Below are 23559 nucleotides of genomic sequence, written 5' to 3' on the forward strand. Positions count from 1 at the left end.
AATAAGCTTTATTAATGTGAAATACACATAATGTAAGCTTATCTACAAAGCTGATGTTGCAACTAAACTCATGGTTCTAGCTTTTCTTTTAGTTAAGTCACTTTGATACTGTAAAATAAATATTTCCATTTTTGTGTGCTGATACATGTGGCAGAGAAATGTGCAGGCAGCTGCATTTAATTTGTGAGACGTACACACTAAATATACAGGGTTGTGAAATGAAAATTGTGAAATCTGAGGAAAATTTGCAGGGGGTCGAGCCAGAGCCTAGGGCCAAAACTAAATTAATTTTGTATCTAATGATCCATTTTCAGCATCTCCTGGAAGAAGACAAACAAACAACAACAAAAAAACCCAACTCAAAATAAGTGCATATGTAAATGATCCGAGATTCAGCCATTCATTTAAGCTGTCAATGATAATGTTGAAATAATAGAATATGACGTGGAAGTAGGACATGGAATGATTTTCCTTTTAATTGTAAACCAAATTATGCATAACTCAGAACAATTAAACTCTATGAACTTCATGAAGACTGAAAAGACTGTTACAGCATTTCAAAAACCATAGCTGAAGCTTGTAGAATATTTTGAAAATCAGGGTAAAATATCAATAACACACCTTATAGTAAAAAAGTCACATTGTTGTGTAAATTCCTGCAAATGCACTCAAAGCCAGTGTTTTTTCCCCCATAAAAAAACTCTACTTATTAAAACTCATTTACATTCTTGTGTAAATTCATGTAATCCATTTCAAAGCCACAATGTATTGTTTCCAATGAAAGAAAGTGTAGATTAGTAATAAAAAAGACACATAATCTTGTCTAAATCCTGTTTTGAACAGCACGTTTATTTAGAAAAATTCTTACTGTGTTTCCTGATGGCACAGTTCACTTTTCCCGTTTTATCTTTCAGATGTGTTCATGGAAGCCAGTGACAACTCCACGGATTGTTGTCCCTGTCAAACTTTTTCAACCATCTTTCTCGCCATCTTCGCTCTGCTGCAAAATTCTTTTAAAAACTTGAGAGCTCTAAAAGTTTGCGATGTCCACATGCTACATTTAGCTTAAGAGCACAGTGTCACCACAGCAAACCAGTTCCAACCGCCATGTTCCGCGGATCAGATGACAAGGATTTGTATCTGTAACACACAGATCAGTGTCCGCTGGCTTATAAAACTTGGATGATGTCGTTAAAAAAAAAAGAAAAAAAAAAAAAAAACATTTTGCGATAGGCATTTTAAAAACTCAGTGATCACAATTAGAGTACAAACTAACTCCACCCCCACCCCCCATGATGCAATCTGCGGAATTCCTCGGATCCGCTGAGTTTTCACAGCCCTGAATATATATGCTATATATAAACTGTCTGAATGTGATCTGAAACTTATAAATAGCCTTTCTGAACCTAAAGTTATTTAATTCGAGGAAGAGTTAATTATTAAGTGTCAAACTTTTAAAAGCAGCATTACAATATTTTAACAGTTGCTCCACAACAATAACAGCACACACTAAGTTGCAGCGAAGACAGACGTCTGATTATTGCCGTGGTTGCTGTAACTATGTTGTCTGCCTGATTAAAAAGAAACTGATTTTCAGTCGGCTCTAGTGAAGCCATTTCATGCAAGTTAAATAAATCAAAAAGGCTCAAAACACACTGTGTAATATTCTTTATTTAATTTGAAACACTTCCCCACACTGCAGTGACTTTATGAATTTTCTAACAATAACCTGAAATTGAGGAGCAGCAGAACAACTTCACTGCAAACTTTATGGTGAAAATATTTTTTTGATATCTGCACCCCACTCAGTAGTTGCCTTGGTTTGATTTCTGTAGCCGCCTCGCTGGTATCCCGTCTGTTTCTGCTGGTAAACTCCTTTCTGGTCTGTGATCACAAACAAACAAAAATATAAATGATCTCAACAATAAACATCATTTAACCTTCATAACTGCTTGTGTTTGCCATGAAGAGTTCGGTGTTCCACTTCACATACCTCTCTGGTACCCTTGTTTTTGTTGGTATCCACCTTTTTGATCTGAAACACGCACACACAAAATCAAACTGGCTTTGTTCAGATGCTTTAGAGTTTATAAAGCAAAGTCAGATGTTTAGTGGTCAGTGACAGCCTGTAAACATGTCACAACGACAACAGGTTGTGAACTCACCTCTATTGAAGTAGCCGCCGTAGACGCCCTGCTTGAGGTCAAAGACGCGCTCGTTGTTCTCCACTAGGCTGCCCAGTTTCTCAGCCAGCTGCAGGGCCATGTTCTGCAGGGAGGTGGGCTCTGTGCGGTGCATCACCACCGTCTGTGTGGGCTGATCAAGAGACGCCTGCAGACAGGAAATCAGGGCGCTGAATCAGAATCTGGTGTTAGTTTTTGCCAATCGCATCACATTTTTGAGACATGAAAACATATTTCTTGTATCAAGCACTGAAGCAAAAGTGGCAGTCTCGCACACCTCTTCTGCGCCAGAAACGATATTACGGCTCTTGGTACACATTTCGCAAACCTGGTTTAAAAACTATGCTTTTATGCATGAATGGTGGTGTCAAACCCGCGGGTGAATGAGCAACTTTTGCGTAATTCATTAATATGGAACATTCAGATTGCAAAAAAAAAATTAAAAATAAAAAAAAAATAAAAAGTGATCCATGTGATTTTTTTTTAAACAAGTGCAATAGAGAATAAATTTCAAGTTTCCACAGACACATCTTTTTTTTCTGTGATTTGTTTGACCAAAAACTGCATGAAGTGATTAAAGTGCTTCAAAATCCAAACAGCTGTTATTTAGGCTGAAGTGCAAGTCCACTGGTGCATGATGGGTAATCATTACTGCAGCATTAACTACCAGTACCAGAACAGTGTGACGGAAAACTAAAGTGGGATTAAAAACAAAACAAAAACTGAAGCCTGCAGACGCAAAGCTTGGAGGAAAACATGCCAACTTTTACATTTCGACTAAAGACCATAACACTTATGTCCAACAGTACAGACGATAAAAACGTACCATCAGCTCTTCATTGATGATCATCTTACTGATGATGCTGTGGACTGTAGATATCTCCAACTCAAACATCTCGGATAAAATCTCCATGCTGAAAGACGAAACAAAAACCAGCAGCCAATATTCAGATAGATTTCTTAAACTGAGGTTTCAAATTTGCTCAAAAAGTGGGTGAATCTAAGTGGAGAACACCATTAAATTTAACTTGGACTACCATCAAAGGTGAAACTATCCGAATGTGACCAATCAGATGTCACCTGCTTTTGAACTTTATAAAAGCTGGCACTGCGTGCTGACCTTATGGAGTCGTACACACTGCTGTATGTGAACAGGTAAGTCCTCAGTGACTCCTCTGGATCTTCCTACAAAAGGACATCCATGAAAACATAAACGAGAATTACATTGGCATTAAATTAACGATGACGAACTTGACCATTAAGAACGTCCTCAGATGATGACGGCACCAATCAGGTGGATAACGCCAGTTTTATAAAATTATACATTTCAGATTTTGTTTAACCTGTCAGTTATAGACCAATTATTAAATGTACTCTGTTTAAAAATCTACTACAAAAACAAACTCTAGATGATCAGAGTTGTCATCATCTGCAACTTGGTAAAAATGTCAAACATGTAAAACTATGTGAATGGTTAAGATGTTTGCTAACCTGACGAGCATCTCGCGTACTCGCTGTGTCTCAGGAAACAGGTCCCAAACCTTACTGTTCATTTTCTCATTGATTATGAAGGAGTGGCAGGTGCGCCAATCGCCCATCTTCATGGCCTTGCTGGCTGCCACCACGTGCTCCCTCATGCTCTCTGGGGGTCCTGAGAGCAAAAAAAAAAAAAAAAAAAAAGCACAATCAGCCACCTGCTTCTCCAAAAGCACAACTCTTTTTTTTTTTTTTTATAAAACTACTTGGCAGCCTGATCTGCCCAAACCAGAAGTAAAAATTTCTGAATCACTACTGTTGTTTGTCACCCTGCCATTCTACAGGGCTGACAGCCCCCATTTTCCTGAATGTGCTTCACAATAAAAGCATTTAAAAGTTAAAACAGCAGTAGCTACACATTAAGAATATGAAAGAGAACATTCTAGTTAAAGTAACCGCATCGTTGCTGGCTGCTAAAATTAGCAAACAAGTTGGGTGATGTTCAGTTTTCCCAAAAGCTAAATACTGACACGTTTGGCTAGGAAGTAATTTAGAAATACTAGATGCCAAATTTTTTTTTTAGGATAAGCCAGATCTCCACAGAATGATATCTGTGTAATCAATTCCTGGAGCGAGAGCAAAGACTGATTTATGCTTCTACCACTCCATAACTTCGTGGGCCATACAATCACATCAACATGGGCAAGACCCTTTCCAAGTTCTCCGTCGTGTTGGCGGGTGTCGCAATGCAATTTATTGCCAGAATAGTAAGAGGTGAGATGTGAAGAACAAGGCAGGACTTTCTTCCCACCTGCATCGCCACTGCTGCTGGTCATTTTTTCCCCCAGACTAAATTGTCCCTCAACGACGTGCACTTCTTTATATAATATCAACCTCCAAACCAATGTTGTGTGCAATTTCCCTGCTTGAATTGTGGGTCATCTGCGTGTCTTTGTTGTGTTTCGACTCTGGTTGTAAAGTTGGTGATATTTGCAGACTTTCTGCCAAACATTCCTGTATGATCCATGACTGGAATGTAATCGGCACTAAAAATGGTTTAAATATGACAGGAGAGGAAGGAGTGAAACCAGACTGGTCACCAATCACTGCCCTTGGGGTCTCTGTCGTTTCAACATGTAGTTCAGCTTTTGGGAGGTGCACGCCAGGCTACGCAGAGGGCTCTGTGCCAATGAACCCTCTCTATGGAGACGGAGAAGCACAAATCAGGCTTAAGGGGGATGCCGCTGGCACAAGCCACTAAGACTAAGCGGATTTGTGGTCTTTCTGTATTTTATGGCATAAAAAGTCTACTCTTAAACACTATACAGTTCTTTATAGCCTAGTAATCCCAGGAGGACAATCCTTTGTAAATAGAAGTCCTGCTTCATACCAGCAGGGGTTGTTCTCTCTCCTACTCTGAGCTGGTGATGGAACTGCTTGCTGATCATCCTGCGACGGGCATCAACTCATGGGCAGCCATGTAGGGGATTTCCAGCAGCATGGCCGACACCAAGTACACACACTCCAGTAGCTCCAGGTTGATGTGCATGTGGAACGGCACCTGTGACGGATGCCGAAGCAAGATGAGAACAGCTGTCAAGTTCTGTGCAACTTCACTCGTTTCCTATTTGGTATTCATCTTTCACCCACTGTTTGCCAAGATTATGTGAGGCTACTTCAAGATGCTCACTGTTGTTATAGTTTATAACCAGCTGGTCTGGTGCACATTAGTTAACTATGATCGCTTAGACTGTTGCACCTCATACAGCATGTGAAAATCAAAAATCACTGAAATCTAAAACTGTCATCTCTGCATTTCAATTAAACAGCTGCAGTGTACTCTGCTTTGAAAGTACAAATTAGTCAATTTCCAGCCTACCCATAGAAATCGAGGACCCAATAATCTACATGCAACTTGAACACTTAGACTACCATAAAAAAAGATTGCAGAAATACTTGTCTCCGTTTTTCTATTTCTCCTGCTCGGCATTCCTCTCCTGCATGTTCCTCATCAGCAAACCCTGACCCAAGAGCTCCTTTGCACGGCCAGAGGACTGGATGTCCAGCAAAGCATTGTGGCATCTTTAATCATGCCTTGTCGGAAAGCACAGATGCCCAATTGGACCATCGTTCTGTTATACAGAATCTAGATGACAGAGATGGAAATATTCTTACAGAGTTTTGATTTCTGCGTCTTTGCACAGCTGACACACAGCAGCTCTTTAACTTACCTGAACAGGTGGGTCGGCATGCTGAATGTTGTCCTGGAGGTGGCTCATCAGCATCAGGTCCCGGGCCTGGTACCAGCGGTGAATGCAAAGCGTGGTGATAGATGTGGCAAAGGATGGCGCAGGTGCGGATGTCGGTCAGTGCGATCTTTGGCGTAGATGAACTTGCACAGATGGTCCATGATCACAGCACTTGTCCCTCCCCTCACTCTCCTCCTGGTCCTGCTCAGACTGTAAAGTCAGAGTAACAACCACTCACAGTGTCAACAAATATTACACCAAAACACTCGCAGACTACAGCCTATATAGCAGCCAACAACTATTTTGTCAGTGAACAATTGGTGGAGTAATGACATCCTGTACAGAGAATGAAGCAACACTGTGTGCTGTTATCAGAGCTTTTCTGTCCCTTGTTTACATTCCCAGTCTGGCTGCTTGTGCAACATATATTTTTGAAGAGATGCCAGACAGTTGCAACTAGCGCTGCGCGGTTTACCTGGTTGAACCGTGACACGGTATAATTTTGGCCGATGATAGAGATTTGGACTCCACCGACGGATCGTCGTAACAGAGTTTTTTGATCCAGCAAAACTGAAGCGGCTGTCTGTGTGTGAACCGTTTGCTGCAGCGGAGAGGGGTGTTCGAGCTGACGGAACTCTCACTGTTGTTCATGTAGTTTGTGAGAGGCCTGTTCTGTCGCTGATATTTGCAAAGCATTGTTTATTTATTCAGAGGACACACTGGGGGGAAAGCAGACCCGCCGGTCATGACCTGAATCAAACATTTGAGAAAGCGCCACATTTAATAACACAAGGACTTTTTTTTAACCGAAGCAAAAAGACAAATCAGCCTGGATGAGACAATTTACCCAGACTGACTTCAAATATAGTAAATTAAGTGTGTTTATTATTTTTATTTATTTATTTATTTTTGGTGATTTCGTGTTGAGTTTTGTAAATAAGGAAAAGCGACACTGACCGTCCTGTAAGTGCTTCAATGTATTCAGAGTGGGAGTGCCATCTAGTGTTCAAGAGATGAAACTTCAGCCTCTGAACCAACAGCAAATAAATGTTATTTCTTTCACCAAACCATCAAATCTAGGCTCAAATTTTAGATATACCTTCCGGCAAATTGTACCAGTAGTTTTGAGCTCTGCATAATAAAATGTTTCCAAATTACATTATATCTGTTTTTGTTTTTTGTTGTTTTATTTATTTCAATCAATTTACCTTTGCTACAGGACCCATTCAGAAACATCATGATTTTTACACTTAGGTTTATATTGGGATATATACCGTTACGGTGAAGGGATTCAATCTATACCATGATATGAATTTTAGGTCATACCGCCTACCCCTAGTCCCAACTTTCTAGAAATTATTCCAAAGCAACATTCAGAGGCTAAACATGCCTCTGACCAAGATTGGTTGGGACTAGAACCAACATATGCTTGGCTTTTCTTAGACTAAAGATAAAGCAGTGGTGTAAGTTAAATGCTGACCTGAAAATACAGAAGTGTAACACATCGTGGACAAATTTTTAGTAGGTAATGAAACTTAAAATGTCTTTTGAATCTGCAACACTATACTTGAATTTTACTTCTTAGAGCATGTGTCCATATTTAAGAACAGAAATACAAGCCTTTCTTGCAAATTTATGTACAGGTTTCTCACCTTAGTTTCTCCTGGAGGCCCAGGCTGCGCCGATGTGCCTTATAGTCAAATTTGTAGTAAGTGTGCATAATTCTGCGCAGATAGATGCGGACAAATCTCCTCCGTGCTTCCCTTATTCTCCAAGTAATCGAGCAGCCGGTCAACGATGCCGCAAACACGGCCTTCATCCTTCAAATTGTCAACGTATTCTGGAGGAATAGTGGAGAGTGAAGCAACCTGTCACTAAGACGAGACAATTTAAAAAAAAGCAACTGATTCATGTCAGTAGTAGTACTCTAATGCAACTATGGACCTCCAGATCAATCATTTGGTGCCTTTTCAACTGCAACAGGTTTAAAATTACATTTGAATTCTGGTGCATTGTCACTTTTCACATGTTAAACTACAATACCCACTGAGTACGTAACTCCTGGTTTAGCAGGCAAGTCTCTATTTGTGACGTAGTTCACCTTGAGAGTGAGGATCAGTGTTCTGCATGATCTTGGTAAACTCTTCATCCATCCTCTCCACTAGTGTTAAGATACACCCTCGCACCCTGAATGGCTGACACAGATGAACAGATAAGGTCACATGCAACAACCATGCTATCTATGCATAAACTGTAATATCCATTGCTAATACATAAACAATGACAAAACAAGATAAAGAAAAGAGATATAAATGCAAAAATCTTGGGATTGTGTTGCTATCCACCACGTCAAACAACTAACAATATATAAACACAAGCAAAACCATAATGAAATATCTGGAGGAGGTGCAATACCTGATCTGAAATGCCCAGGTTCTCACTGTCCTCTGCAATGTTCTCCCCAATGAAGATGTTGTTGTTCTCAAAGAGGATGTCCAGGAGCTCATCAATGCAGTCCAGACACTTCTTCCACATGTCGGCTAAATTAAAATAAGCAACACACCAAACCAGTTATTCCTTTTGAAAAATGATTGGGACAGATTTACAAAACTACTTCATACAGTTGTGTTCATTTACTCTCAGTCCAAAAAGTAAAATAAATAAAAAATAAACAAATCCGTGCTGTATTTCTTTATTCATCAAGCAGGGAATAAAACTTGCACAATCAATCAATCAACTTTTTTTTTATATAGCGCCAAATCACAACAAACAGTTGCCCCAAGGCGCTCTATATTGTAAGGCAAGGCCATACAATAATTATGAAAAACCCAACGGTCAAACGACCCCTATGAGCAAGCACTTGGCTACAGTGGGAAGGAAAAACTCCCTTTTAACAGGAAGAAACCTCCAGCAGAACCAGGCTCAGGGAGGGGCAGTCTTCTGCTGAGACTGGTTGGAAATATACATACCCAATCTGATAGAAATATACATACCCAAAGCACATGCCATTTCAAAAGTAAAAATCTTACTGAAAAGTATTTAACTGATCCTATGTGTGGTGCAAGTACTGTCTGGACAGTATTATGGTGACAATTCTCTAAAACAAAAACTCAAATAACAGAGAAGCAAGATAATTAAAATACATTTACAAATACATTTGAAGATTATACCTAAAAACACATGAAAATGATCAAGATGTAAATAAATGCGTACTTTGCACCTGTTTGTACTAAATATTTGGACTGGAAGTTGTTCACCCGCCTCCAAAATTCCAAAGCAAACAAAAGAACTAGTCAGGGCATTCTATCAAATACAAAGCCCCTACCAAAGGTCACTCAAGCTCTGATGGCACACTTTGAGAGCAGACACTATGACTTCCTACTCATGTATAATAACTACTAGGGATCTAGCACTGTTCAGCCACTGTAAGTAACCAAACATGATTGACCTTGATTTTTACCTTCAAGGCCAAAGGTAAAACTTAACAGCATATTTCCAAAGCCCACACGAGTTTATATTCATTTAAAATAGTAACTATGGCTCTATCCCCTCTGATTCAGGAGTGATAAGCCTTTACAAATGTTACATCAATCTGCGTTGGGCCAAAATACCGGCCTTGATCCTCAAACCCTCGACCTCAAAAGTTAATAGGACTGTCAATGGTTGGAAGGCAACCAAGTGAAAAACCTGATGGAAATCCATCCACTGATTCTTGAGGTATTTATTCATATATTTTTACTGAAACACATGATTAAAAAGCAGCAATTCTACCCTGATTAGTACTTGTTCTGGAGACCGGGAAAGACCAGGGACTGTGTGTGTTTCTCTACGCAGAACTTGAGATGTGTCAGGAAGTGCACCCCCCAAAGAACTTGCGCCAAACCCCAATGTGGATCTTTACTCAATCCACTGCAGAAACCCTAAACAAGCAGGGGCAGCCAAAACAAAACCCACCACACATTAAAAAAGAAAAAAGGAACCTACCTTCATGAAGGCTGCCAAGTTGGGGTTGTAGTCATAGAGAGATGCGATGATATTGAACTTTATCTTAACCAGGATACCTTGGCCCAAGTTATTCTCATTGGAGATGCCTGCCAGGGCATGAAGCAGTTCTATTTGCGCGGCTCTATCAAAGGGAGAAGGATTTACAATTAGGGATGGCAAGACACTACTTTTTCATGTCCGATACAATACAGATATCGGAACCTTGTATCTCCCGAAACCAATCTGATACCTTTTCAAGGCTCCAGACTAAGTTTGTTCTGTAAGAGCAATGTAGCCACTTAATGAAAATTTTAGTAGCACAAGTAGAAAATTTAGCAGTGCAAATTTTAAAAATCCCTTTTTAATTAACTGAAAAGTCACTGAAAACAACAAGAGTAAAAAGAATGACAGCTGACCCCATTCTCCCCTACTCATTTTTTTTAGATGGGTGCCTGCCTGGTGGGCACAGCGCACTCACAGATGAGGAACAGAATTATATACTGGAATTTTGGGTCATCATTTCTGACCGATGGAAAACAATGCACTTTTTGTTTTTTATGACAGGCCTGCTGTGTTCACACAGACCAGCAGGCACGGTGACAGAGCTAAAGCTCTGCATGCAAGTTAGACACACTACCACTCTGTTTATGCTTCAATTCCTCAATGTGGTCACATTTCATATACCGGTGTATCAAAAAGGGTGGCCTTGTAACGCTCTGGTTAATTTTTATGAACATCAGATGTAATTTCTTGAAGAGCCCTATCAAGACATTCTGGTGTCATTTTTAAGCTTTGGATGTTTTCTTTCCAGTGATATGTATTTCATAACGTTTGGGCATGAATCAAGGAACTTCTGGTCTGTTGAAATAATTTTGTCAGGAGTGGATTTGGTGGTGGTGATTCAATAAACAGTCATTTTTTTGCCCAGATGTCCTTAAATATTGTATATTATGAAAGAACAGGTTCTTCAGACATTTTGACACCAGTTAAATAAAATTTGCATGAAAATGGACTGATTATGCTGTTTGTTGCAAAAAAGGTCAATTCCGAGAAAATCGAAACGTTTTGAATTCCAATACATTTTTCATTTATTTATGTCACATAAATTGGCCTTTTCTCTAAAACTAAATGGAATAATTAAATGCAGAAGGTTGCATATGAAAGGGATAAATGTGCATACGTTACATGACGAATTTAGGAAAAAAAATTACCATTTTGACCCTGTTACACTTTTTAGGCCCAGTTTGTGAAATGCAACCCTGTACAGCACAGCCATATTTCAGTGAATGGAGCTGTATTACCTGTCGGTGCCCTTTTTGCCTCTCGCCTGCAGGATCTCATTCAGCTTCTTCACCACAACAGCAGTGTTGATCTCCGTGCCTTTGGCAAACATCTTGGGCTTCTCCTGATTGATTGAATTCATCATCAAATCATTACAGATATGAGTTCATAGGACTGCAAAATAAACAAGAGTCTGAAGGAGGCCATGGCAGCAATAATACAAGAATTTGGTGGATTTGACTGACAATTGCTGTAATTCAAATTACAAATACAGCTAAATGCAGAACTATTTGTGACTGAATCATAACAGCGGTGCGTCTTCGATATGTTCTTACCTTGACTAGAGGCACACCTCCCTTCACCTTTTCCCATCCTCCTTCAACCTCCTCTCCTTCCTCCTCAGCCTCCTCTTCCAGCCGCTCTTTCTTCTTGGGTTTTCTCTTCTTTCCGAGCCTCTTGTCGCTGACCTTTTCAGTCTCATGGGTTCTAAGAAAAGAAAGTGTTTGTGGTACTAACACATGGACAGTGAAGTCACTTTTCTTTGACTTCATGGTTGGCAGGATCTGATCTAAACAAGGATCCTTAAAACAAACAGGAGGAAGGTGACACAATGACCAACACTGAACAAGTAAACAAACCACATCAATGATAAATTTGACAATTTAAAGACACCACAATATCATCAATTAAAAATCACAAATGTTACTTTCACTATCAAGGTTTACTTTCATATTTGATGTCTGTCTTATATTCTTCTCTCAATCTTGTACAAGGTCTAATCCAGGGGTGGCCAAGTTCAGTCCTCAAGAGCCACATTCCTGACACTCTTAGTTGTCTCCCTGCTCCAACACACCTGAATCCAATGAAAGACTCGTTAGCAGACTTTTAATGAGCCTTTCATTGGATTCAGGTGTGTTGGAGCAGGGAGACAACTAAGAGTGTCAGGAATGTGGCTCTCGAGGAACGAACTTGGCCACCCCTGGTCTAATCAATAACAGCAGTCTGATCAGAATCCCAGAAAACCTGATGGAGTTTTTGGGTACAGGTTTCTGAGGCTCTAGTCCCCGGTGGCCAAAATTCAAAACAAATCACTCCCAATGGTGAACATGTGAGGTTTTAGTGAGGTGACCTTGTGTACATAGTTTCACACAATAAGAACTGAAACACCCCTACTGTTGGTTGCAACAGATGCAACTGAGGTCTTGGTGCTTGTGTACCAAAATACACCTTGATACACAAAGTCTTATTTACGATATCTCATACACATCAACCACAGAGAGATGCACACATGGTGTCAAACTGAAAATCAATACGTAGAAAGACTCACTTCTTGAGGAAAGCATTCAAAGAATAATTCTTCTCCTCTCCTTCGTCAGAGCTCTCACTGCCGCTGTCCACAGTGTCCGAGCCCCAGTCTTCATCATCGTCTTCGTTGCTGGGCGACGACTCATCCTGCCAGCAATGGGGGGGGGGGGGGGGGGGGAGAAGAAAAAAAATTCCAGACAGTTAAACGTCCTTCATAAAGGCATTCATCATGAAATAGGTGTTGGGTGGATTTCTTGGTTTGCTTTTTGGCATCTTACACCAGATCCTTTTGCAGATTTGAGGAACTTGCTGGCATCTGGGACAGGCTCAACTGCAGGCTTCTTCTTCAAGAAAGCTTTCACCGACATGCCGTCATCGCCTGTCTCACCTTCACTCTCAGAAGACGAGCCTTGGGAAACCAAAGAACAGTAACTCGTTTGAGAGTTGATGCTTGCAAAACATTCCAGATGATCAGCAGTCAGCTCATCAAATGTGAGTTTGAAATAAACATGAAATGGAGAAAAAAAAGTGTTAGGATGTTTAATGACACGATCAGCTTCATTAATAATAATAATAATAATAATAATAGTACGAATTATAATGTTTCTGCTAAATTAATAAAGCTGAGGTACAGTAACTTCAGAGTGCCCTTCCAATGTGAAAGGCACAAACCCTTTCAGCAATTTTCTGTTTTCCACCAAGAAATAATTTGGGATGTGTGTGTATTTTTTAAATCATTATTTTTTGGGCGCATCTATTCTAAAAGAGGTACTGCGCAGACTAAGTGAAGTTAGCCTTGCAAACAGTGAATGTGCACATGCTATCGTGGCCCAGGATCATAAGATGTTGGAGAACTGAAATCATTTATTTAAACTGAATAATTAAATAATTAATAATGATAATAAGTCCAAGTTAAATGCCTCTGCTTTGATAATCCAGGAAGCCAAGTCCCCCCCCCAGCACTTCTGCTATGACTGACCTTTATAGTTTGTGCTTATGCATAAAAGAAAAGGAAGCTTACCGGAATCTTCTGGCTCTTTCTCCTCTTCTTCGTCTGCAGACTCCTGTGGGTTCTACCACACACACAAACACACACACAGTGAAATTTTAATTTTTAATCCAAGATGCATATATAGTGCAATAACACCATCTTGGTTTCACACACCATCTAAAAGCTACAGTGAGCAGTGGATGACCTTAAGACATCTGCACCACATTCATCATTTTAAACATGACAAAGTGTCCATTATTTACCTCCTTGTAAGCAGCAATTTCTGTTTCATAGTCTCTGTTGTACTTGCGGATTTTCTGACGCAGGGTGCTGAGGGCTTTTGCGTTGTTTTTGTTCATCTTCTTCTTTCCCTCTTTGTCTTCCCAAAGCTGGAAAGTAAACAGTTTACTGATTTGCACAACAGGGATTGGATGATTAATTCAAAAGACTCTCTTCACTACTATGATTAATGTTATTCCCTTTCTACAAATAAAATTCACAGTTGTCCTGAAAACACAGAATTGCAGCAAAACTCTGACTCACTGACCTGGTTCAAATAATCCTCCAGATCAGCCAAAAGACGAATATAGAAAGGCGGAACACCTTCTTTGTCCACAATGTTCTTGCTCTTGAGAAAGGCTCGACATAACTGCTCAAACTCTTCCAAACATTTGGCCATGTCACGGATTTTCATAGCATTGCGGATAGTCTTGATGAGGTTAGTCAACTCTTCAAACCTAAGATTAAAGAATGAACACATTCAAAGCAAAAGCAACATGAGACAACCATACATTTCTACTCTAACCATAAAATGGGTTTCCATGTTCACAATTTGTCAAACTCTTTAAACCAAACCTCCACGAACTACTGTTCATGACTAGCCATGTCTATTGGCTTGAAAAAGTGATCTGCCCACCACGTGGCCATTGCACTGCTGCCAAGCTTTGACAACAATGTAGCAGCGGTGCTAGACACCACCTTATCGAAAGCTGAGAAAACAGCAACAAGAATCCCCAAGAATTGTCGCCATATAAATACAAAACATCACAGAGGCGCTATGATGGCGGGAGCCCCCCTGGAAGCAAAAAAACCAAAACAAAACAAAAAACACACACAAGTGTAAAGGTGTTGATTAGACATCTAAACATTATCATGACATTGGAACAGCTTGCATGTCCTTGGGAAGAAATAAAGGAGGTGTTACGTATTTCCATCATTACAAAACATGCACAATGATTATGAAGAATAGATGCTGCTGCAGACGGTAGCTGAAGTGGGACAAGTATCTGTTGCCATCATATGATCCTGAATGCATCTTGGTATTTTCTGGGTGGTGCCTTTTAAACTTTGTGTTGTATATGTGCCAGCATGTAGCAGGTTAATGCCCCATCCAGGACCACTCATGATTCAGCAAGATGCTGTCACGAAACTGCCAGGAGGCACCGAAATGGTGAACAATTTTACAAAACCTCAACGATTGTCACTCGACATCAGCATGAAAGCTTCAGGACTCATCCAAATTTTACAATTTGGCGTGCATTGTGTTAATTGTGAAGATGGAAGCCTCCTGAAATAAATTAATAATAATATCAGCATTCATTCACACAAACCTTTTGTCTTTGGCGCTGCGCACCACTCTCTTGGTATCTTCCTCATCGTCACTGATAAGTAACGACCTGCAGACACAACATATAAATATTAAATCTTGCTACAATGTATAATCTGAAAGTGTGAGGAATCCACTTTAACGTGAGCTGCACAAACTGTTTGAAAGTAGTGCCGGGTGCTTTAGGGGCGATCTCATCAGCAGACGAGGACTCCTCTGACTCACTGTCAGACCCGGTGGCAAAGAATCGAGACATGATCGAAGAAAGCTGTCAATCTGAAAAACAAAAACAACAAGTGACAAATGTGGGATTCCTGAAAAACAGGGGCACACTTCCAAAATCTATTTGCAGAAATATGCTGTGATGCTCAAAAATGTTACTACATCGAAAACACGAAAAACATCTTAAGAGTGATTTCCGTGCTTTTTAAACCAAGGCTGTGGAATATTGTGAATAAAAAAAAAAAAAAAAAAAAACTACCAGTTTGCTTTGATCGACACAGAAGATAAAACTATATTAAATTTGTTTCATTGCTGCCATTTAATGTGTAAATGTTTGATGTAGTTTGCCTGAAACAGCACGTTTTGACATCTCCAATGAAAGACTCATTAGCAGACTTTTAATGAGCCTTTCATTGGATTCAGGTGTGTTGGAACAGGGAGACAACTAAGAGTGTCAGGAATGTGGCTCTTGAGGACCTAACTTGGCCACCCCTGCCTTAAAGGCTCCATGTCAGTCTTTGTTTTCTTCTCCTGTGAGACAGCATCTTTTAATTTGAAAATCCCAGAGGATTCAGACTGAATGACGCTGTGATGTAACTCTAGCACCTTTGGCAGGAAACCAATCATACCATCTTCACAAAGCTGAGAACTTTGTTTTTGAACTCGGACACTACATTCTGCTGAGGTGGATGAGTACATCAGTGCATGTGACGACGCAGCGAGGGTGGAACAGAGACCATTTTAGCCCGAGTGTGGAGCAACATGTTGAGAAAAACCACAAAAGTGTGGAGTCACCTTATTTCTAGCTCCATTTTCAGTACCGGTACAGTATCAAAGGTGCTGTTCTGCTCACACTGTGTGGGCTGTCAGCGACAATTATACTGAATTTATGAGATGACACTGATGTCAATTTTTGCATCACAGACAAAAGAAAATCAAAATGACTTAAAATGTGAGAATATATATGAATGCTCTGAATAATAAAAATCACACATACATGCATAAAGAAAAAGAAAGAAAAAAAAAAGAAACCTGATGTAGAGAAACTCTGCAGTGATGTTCAGAAGCAGAAACCACAATAAGCAAGTGAGAACACTGAACATTGTTATTTTCCATAAGTATTTATTTTAGATCCCAAGCTGATGTAGATGTGTTTTACGTTCAATTGCAAAAGTGATTGATGATGAGAAAAAAAACCTCCAACAAAAAACAGGATGATTTGTATCCCACCTAAATGAACTCTCGTCATAATAAAAATACAATCTGGTTGATGTTATGTTGTTTTTCAAAGTTATTAGGCTGCAGCTATATGCTTTATTTATTCAAAGTGAGTTACCTCTTCTTTTTTCTATTTATTTAAAGAAATATGGGGAGTCAAATGAGCCTGCATTGTTCTGTTCAGTTTGGCCTGTACATTCCCATGGTTGCCCCCTTCGTTATAAGTTTGGTGTTTACACTGTTCTACAAATTTTTAAAAACAATAAAATGTTAACACTTTTCTTTATAGCAGTTGATGTAAATACATAGCAGAAATGATGTACAACCCCAATTCATTCAAAATGAGCAAATATTTGCACAAAAACGTTTACCAGTTTGAACATTAAATATCTTGTGTTTGTGGTGTATTCAATTGAATATAGGTTTGAAGAGGATTTGCAAATCATTGTATTCTGTTTTATTTACATTTTACACAACGTCCCAACTTCATTGGAAGTGTGGTTGTAAATAAGGTCCAAGAAATATTCAGTCACTTGGAAATGATCATGATTCCCTGACGTTTCGCAATAAAACTGGCTGCAAAAACGATTATAATATTTAGTCCCAACCCCCCGGAATATATTGCAGGCCTTCAACTCAGTAAGGGATGTATACTAAGAAATAAAAAAGCTGACCACACAAAACATGAAATATGTTGGTTCCATACTATCTGCAGTTACGTAAATAGAAGTCAAAGAAAATGTCTGTTGTCTTTAGTCATTTTATTTAAAGGTCAAATACGTTTTGCGGCTCCAGAAGAATTTTATTTGTGGAAGACGGGACCATTTTTGATATTACAGGTTGTTTGCAGACTCCTACTCTAAGCTAAGTAAGCTAGCTAGCAGCGCGAACGCGGGGCCTGTCCGCATGATGTCAAGCTATCAAAATAATAGTAATAATATTAACAATATTAATAAAAAAGAAACAACCAAGCCAGTTCTCGAGACAGACTCACCTACGTCCTTGTAAACGTTACTGCGTATTTCACCAATTTGCTCTGAACGCCTTTAAAATCCAGTTTTGCTGTATAGTTTAGCTACAAAACGTGAGACACCTCAGTGACGCATTACATCAGCAAAGGAAGTCTACTGGCAAAACATGGGGATGGTCCCAGGCAGCGCAGATCTACAAAACATATTACAGCATGTCGCCCCCTACTGGCAAAACATGGGGATGGTCCCAGGCAGCGCAGATCTACAAAACATATTACAGCATTTCGCCCCCTACTGGCAAAACATGGGGATGGTCCCAGGCAGCGCAGATCTACAAACATATTACAGCATGTCGCCCCCTACTGGCAAAACATGGGGATGGTCCCAGGCAGCGCAGATCTACAAAACATATTACAGCATGTCGCCCCCTACTGGCAAAACATGGGGATGGTACCAGCGCAGATCTACAAAACATATTACAGCATTTCGCCCCCTACTGGCAAAACATGGGGATGGTCCCAGGCAGCGCAGATCTACAAACATATTACAGCATGTCGCCCCCTACTGGCAAAACATAGGGATGGTCCCAGGCAGCGCAGATCTACAAAACATATTACAGCATGTCGCCCCCTACTGGCAAAACATGGGGATGGTCCCAGGCAGCGCAGATCTACTAAACATATTACAGCATTTCGCCCCCTACTGGCAAAACATGGGGATGGTCCCAGGCAGCGCAGATCTACAAAACATATTACAGCATGTCGCCCCCTACTGGCAAAACATGGGGATGGTCCCAGGCAGCGCAGATCTACAAAACATATTACATCATGTCGCCCCCTACTGGCAAAACATGGGGATGGTCCCAGGCAGAGGAGATCTACAAAACATATTACAGCATGTCGCCCCCTACTGGTTAAGAATTGTATTAAACCCCACCGAATGCAGTGAACAACACACTGGTTTATACGATTAGATGAGGCTTTTTTGGGAGGAGGAACTGATCTGACAGTGCTGTGCAGACTTCAAAAGAAAAAGGTGTCAATAAAAGGTGTGGGCAAACCAGAACTACTGAAACACTGATTCTGCAGTTGGAATATTTAACAATAGCATTGCAATGTAGTTGCAATAATTATTAATAATCTAGTAATTTTGAGATTCACAGCAATGTGCAAATGTACTTTTCTTGGGGGAAAAAACTGATGATATATAGGCAGACGTTTTTAACGGCCCTCTGCAGGTATATAGTTGTAAACATATAGCAACCAGTTTTGTGGACTTAAAGCTAGTGTGTTGGATTTATTGTCATCTAGTGGTGAGGCTGCATTATGCCGCCATCGTTTCCCTGTCTTCCAGCCAGGCTGCAAAATACATAATTTTGACATTTTTTTGGTTAGTGTATCAACATGGTGGCCTCCATGCCACATAGATATGAAGGGCTCATTCTAAATTTAATGCACATTAATTTGTTGCGGGTAATTAATTCAGTACCCAAGAACAGATGGCTCTGTTTGTAATAAACATCCATAAATCCTACATACTTGGGCTTTACATGAATTTATCCAAAGCGATTTACAAGTGAGGAATCACAATCAACACTTCGAGTGGGACTCCATCATATAGTTTAAAGGAGAGATTTCAGCATAATGACAAAAATACCATCTTTACATACATATACGATCCACAAAGTTATGGTGCAAATATGTAAGCAATAAAGGAAGAGAAGAGCAGGCGGTAAATGTGATTTAGGTGTTAGGTTTCTGAGAGATGTTTGAAGAGAGATTCTCAAGAGCTGGGTTTTCAAGAGGTTCTGGAAGGTAGAGAGGGACACACCTGCTTATAACATTTGGCAGCTTGTTCCACCATTGGGGGTATCACAAAAGAGAAGCCTGGACTTCTTTGTATGTAGTAAGGATGGTAGTGCCAGGTGCACAGCAGCCGAGGGGTGACATATAGGCCTTCACAAAAGCTTCATGTTTAGTGAAAGAGTGGAAGAGATGGTGTGGCCCTGACAGACCCTGAGCTCAAAATTATCAAGTCACACTGGGATGACCAAAGAGATGCAAACAAGTCATAAGACTTTGGTTGTACGTCCAGGGTCATTGTTGCAGAATACATTGGACAATGCAGCTTTAATTAGTTAGAAAAACTGATGTAGTTATGCAAGGCAAATGTGGTTCATTCTGCCTCAATTTTTTTTTTTAAATAATCTTTAACCAGTTGCAAGTTTTACATTTGGCACAGCCAACTATTGCTATAAAACAATGCTGCCAATATATCGGATCAATGTTAGCCTTCAGTTTATTGCATTACTCAATTTACATACAAAACACACTTGTTAAACTTTTAACAAAGGCCGTAGAAGTGCCATGACATTATCACATCAGAATCATAGCAGAATTAGCATCAGCATCCTGCTGTTGCTAATTCTGCATTATAGTGAGCCTCAGAACTTTTCAGCCTGCCCTCGTACATGAAAGTTTAAATTACGGTGTTGTTGTGCAATGCAGACAGTATGAAACGGGCACTAAAGTTATTGTGCAACACTCTTCTCTGCCAATCTGATGCAGCCTGCTGCATTTCTGCTCTCTTGTCCTCTCTCGTCCCCAGCGGTGTTGTCACAGGCACAGCAGAAACGTGGTGTCTGACTGCTGGAGTGTCTTAGTGCAAAGGAAACAGGAAAGGATGAGATTTCACAAAGCTAATAGAAAACAACAAAAGCTCTGATGCCTGGATTGGTACCAAGGTATTCATAATCACTAAATGTAACATCTTTGACTTTTCACACAGTTTTTTTTATTTTAGGTTTGTAAAGCAATAAATTAAAAGCTACTACACATTCTGCATTTATTTATTTTGAAAATTTCTTTATTGGTATCTCTATTCGCATCCAATGTAAAACTCATGTCCCAGAATGGTCGAGAGTTGGATCCTTGAGAAGACTCTTGGCCACCGGTAGAGGTATGAACTCAAATTAAATGCTGTCACAAGTTTTTCTTGAGTAGCTCTATGGAGGAAAAAACAAGAAATGTACAGAACTGCATTAGTAACACAGAAATGTATTTATTTTATTTAACAATACATCAAGAAAACACCAAATGTGAAAAGTTAGATTGCTGGAATATCAAGCTGTATGGCCTTGATTTGAAGGATTTACGTCATAAAAATACATTCTGTTTGGCACCACAAATTTTATTTATTAGCCTTTAAATAGAGGATTCATAATATGGTGCTGCCAAGAGGAAGAAAATTAGCATTATCTAGAAAAACAAAACAAACAAACAAAAAACAAAAACATAAAATTCTTCCCCTGAAGGGGAAAATTTGAAAAGAACAAGATTGCCTTGAGCTACTTACAGTAGCCACCCATACATGTGGTCTACGATAGGGACGCCATAGATCCCACCCCGACTTGCGTGACGGATGCTGAGAATACATGGTGACAGCTAATCAGAGTAGAGAGGCACATTTTCTCCAAAAATATTAGTCCTATCAACATTACGTTTTACTGAAAGGTGCAGTTTTATTTTACTGGCGGGGGATACCAGTCAGTATCTGGTGTGACCACCATTTGCCTCATGCAGTGCAACACATCTCCTTCGCATAGAGTTGATCAGGTTGTCAATTGTGGCCTGTGGAATGTTGGTCCACTCCTCTTCAATGGCTGTGCAAAGTTGCTGGATATTGGCAGGAACTGGCACACGCTGTCGTATACGCCGGTCCAGAGCATCCCAAACATGCTCAATGGGTGACATGTCCGGTGAGTATGCCGGCCATGCAAGAACTGGGACATTTTCAGCTTCCAAGAATTGTGTACAGATCCTTGCAACATGGGGCCGTGCATTATCCTGCTGCAACATGAGGTGATGTTCTTGGATGTATGGCACAACAATGGGCCTCAGGATCTCGTCACGGTATCTCTGTGCATTCAAAATGCCATCAATAAAATGCACCTGTGTTCTTCGTCCATAACAGACGCCTGCCCATACCATAACCCCACCGCCACCATGGGCCACTCGATCCACAACACTGACATCAGAAAACCGCTCACCCACACGACGCCACACACGCTGTCTGCCATCTGCCCTGAACAGTGTGAACCGGGATTCATCCGTGAAGAGGACACCTCTCCAACGTGCCAAACGCCAGCGAATGTAAGCATTTGCCCACTCAAGTCGGTTACGACGACGAACTGGAGTCAGGTCGAGACCCCGATGAGGACGACGAGCATGCAGATGAGCTTCCCTGAGACAGTTTCTGACAGTTTGTGCAGACATTCTTTGGTTATGCAAACCGATTGTTTCAGCAGCTGTCCGAGTGGCTGGTCTCAGACGATCTTGGAGGTGAACATGCTGGATGTGGAGGTCCTGGGCTGGTGTGGTTACACGTGGTCTGCGGTTGTGAGGCTGGTTGGATGTACTGCCAAATTCTCTGAAACGCCTTTGGAGACGGCTTATGGTAGAGAAATGAACATTCAATACACGAGCAACAGCTCTGGTTGACATTCCTGCTGTCAGCATGCCAATTGCACGCTCCCTCAAATGACTTGTGACATCTGTGGCATTGTGCTGTGTGATAAAACTGCACCTTTCAGAGTGGCCTTTTATTGTGGGCAGTCTAAGGCACACCTGTGCACTAATCATGATGTCTAATCAGCATCTTGATATGGCACACCTGTGAGGTGGGATGGATTATCTCAGCAAAGAAGTGCTCACTATCACAGATTTAGACTGGTTTGTGAACAATATTTGAGGGAAATGGTGATATTGTGTATGTGGAAAAAGTTTTAGATCTTTGAGTTCATCTCATACAAAATGGGAGCAAAACCAAAAGTGTTGCGTTTATATTTTTGTTGAGTGTATGATGTAAGTGTGAGAATATAGTGTGAAGATGTTTGAAAAGTGTGGCTATGTGTATGTGTGTACGTATATATATATGTGGTATCTTTTGTATATGTCTTTGAATTGATAAAATGTTGAAGGTTTTTATGAATGGTATATTTGAGGGGTGAGGTATTATATGTTTACAGTATCAATAGTCTTTGTGCTAAATGGATTTTCTTTTCATTTACAAATGCTGTTATTTATAGTTAGACATCAACCTGTCCAGGGACTACAGGTGGAAATTAGTATTTTTTGGTATAACCTGGCACAATGCATCTTTCCTGTTTTTTTTTTTTAGGTCAATGTATTATTGTGCACTGTCCCTGAGAAATAAAATCATACCATACCATACCCCCTTTTCTACTTTTTTTTTTGTTTTTTTTTTACTAATAGCCCAATTTCATAGCCTTAAGAGTGTGCATATCATGAATGCTTGGTCTTGTTGGATTTGTGAGAATCTACTGGTACCTTGTTTCCCATGTAACAATAAGAAATATACTCAAAACCTGGATTAATTTTTTAGTCACATAGCACTACTATTCTGAACACTACTGTAAGTGAAGATCAGCTCCTTTGGCTTTGTTGCGTTGAAGATCAGATTGTTCTCCAGGTTCTCAACCTCTGTTCTGTAGGCAGCCTCATCGCTGGCTGTAATCCTGCCTACCACGATAATGTCGTCTGCAAACGTTATAATGGTGGTGTTCTCATGAGTAGGTTTGCAGTCCTGTGTGTGAGGGAGAAGAGGAAGGGGCTCAACACACAGCCCTGTGGTGCACCGATGTTCAGGGTGATGCTGGAGGAGACCGTGTGTACAGTCTGTGGTTTGCTGGTGAGGAAGTCCCAGGACACAGCTACACAAATGTGTGTTAAGGCCCAGGAGAACCAGCTTGGTGGCAAGTTTGTGGGGGGAGATGATGCTGAATGCGAAGCTATAATCTATAGCACATAGCTATTGCTGGTCGAGGTGGGTGAGGGCAGAATGACGGGCCAGTGAGACAGCATCCTCGGTTGACCCGTTTGCCTTGTTGGCAAACTAGTGCTGGTTCAAGGAAGGGGGATGCTGTTCTTCAAGTGTCCCAAGATGAATCACTCAAAGCACTTCATCACCGCCGGTGTTGGGGCCACTAGCTGAAAGTCATTCAAAGATCTGACGGCTGATTGCTTTGGCACAGGGATGATTGTTACTGACGTCA

At 40.5% G+C, this 23559-nt stretch overlaps 1 protein-coding gene across 1 annotated transcript; it reads right to left on the reverse strand.

Annotated features, from left to right (window-relative positions):
- Positions 1 to 1653: 1653 nt before the first annotated feature.
- On the reverse strand, positions 1654 to 17644 carry LOC117530379 (eukaryotic translation initiation factor 3 subunit C-like). Its single transcript, XM_034193237.1, is given in 32 exon segments — positions 1654 to 1884; positions 1994 to 2035; positions 2166 to 2331; positions 3010 to 3097; positions 3304 to 3368; position 3588; positions 3675 to 3834; positions 5050 to 5124; positions 5127 to 5220; positions 5616 to 5632; positions 5635 to 5739; positions 5742 to 5805; positions 5891 to 5968; positions 5970 to 6020; positions 6022 to 6081; positions 6083 to 6118; positions 7561 to 7574; positions 7577 to 7649; positions 7651 to 7748; positions 8010 to 8103; positions 8324 to 8448; positions 9889 to 10034; positions 11194 to 11297; positions 11509 to 11659; positions 12501 to 12625; positions 12757 to 12887; positions 13500 to 13551; positions 13733 to 13858; positions 14017 to 14206; positions 15080 to 15145; positions 15234 to 15351; positions 17510 to 17644. Coding segments are annotated over 31 exon segments (2811 nt in total). The 5' UTR covers positions 15332 to 15351; positions 17510 to 17644; the 3' UTR covers positions 1654 to 1768.
- Between the last annotated feature and the right edge of the window lie 5915 nt (positions 17645 to 23559).

Source organism: Thalassophryne amazonica, chromosome 18, assembly GCF_902500255.1.
Source record: "Thalassophryne amazonica chromosome 18, fThaAma1.1, whole genome shotgun sequence".
Taxonomy (NCBI): Eukaryota; Metazoa; Chordata; class Actinopteri; order Batrachoidiformes; family Batrachoididae; genus Thalassophryne; species Thalassophryne amazonica.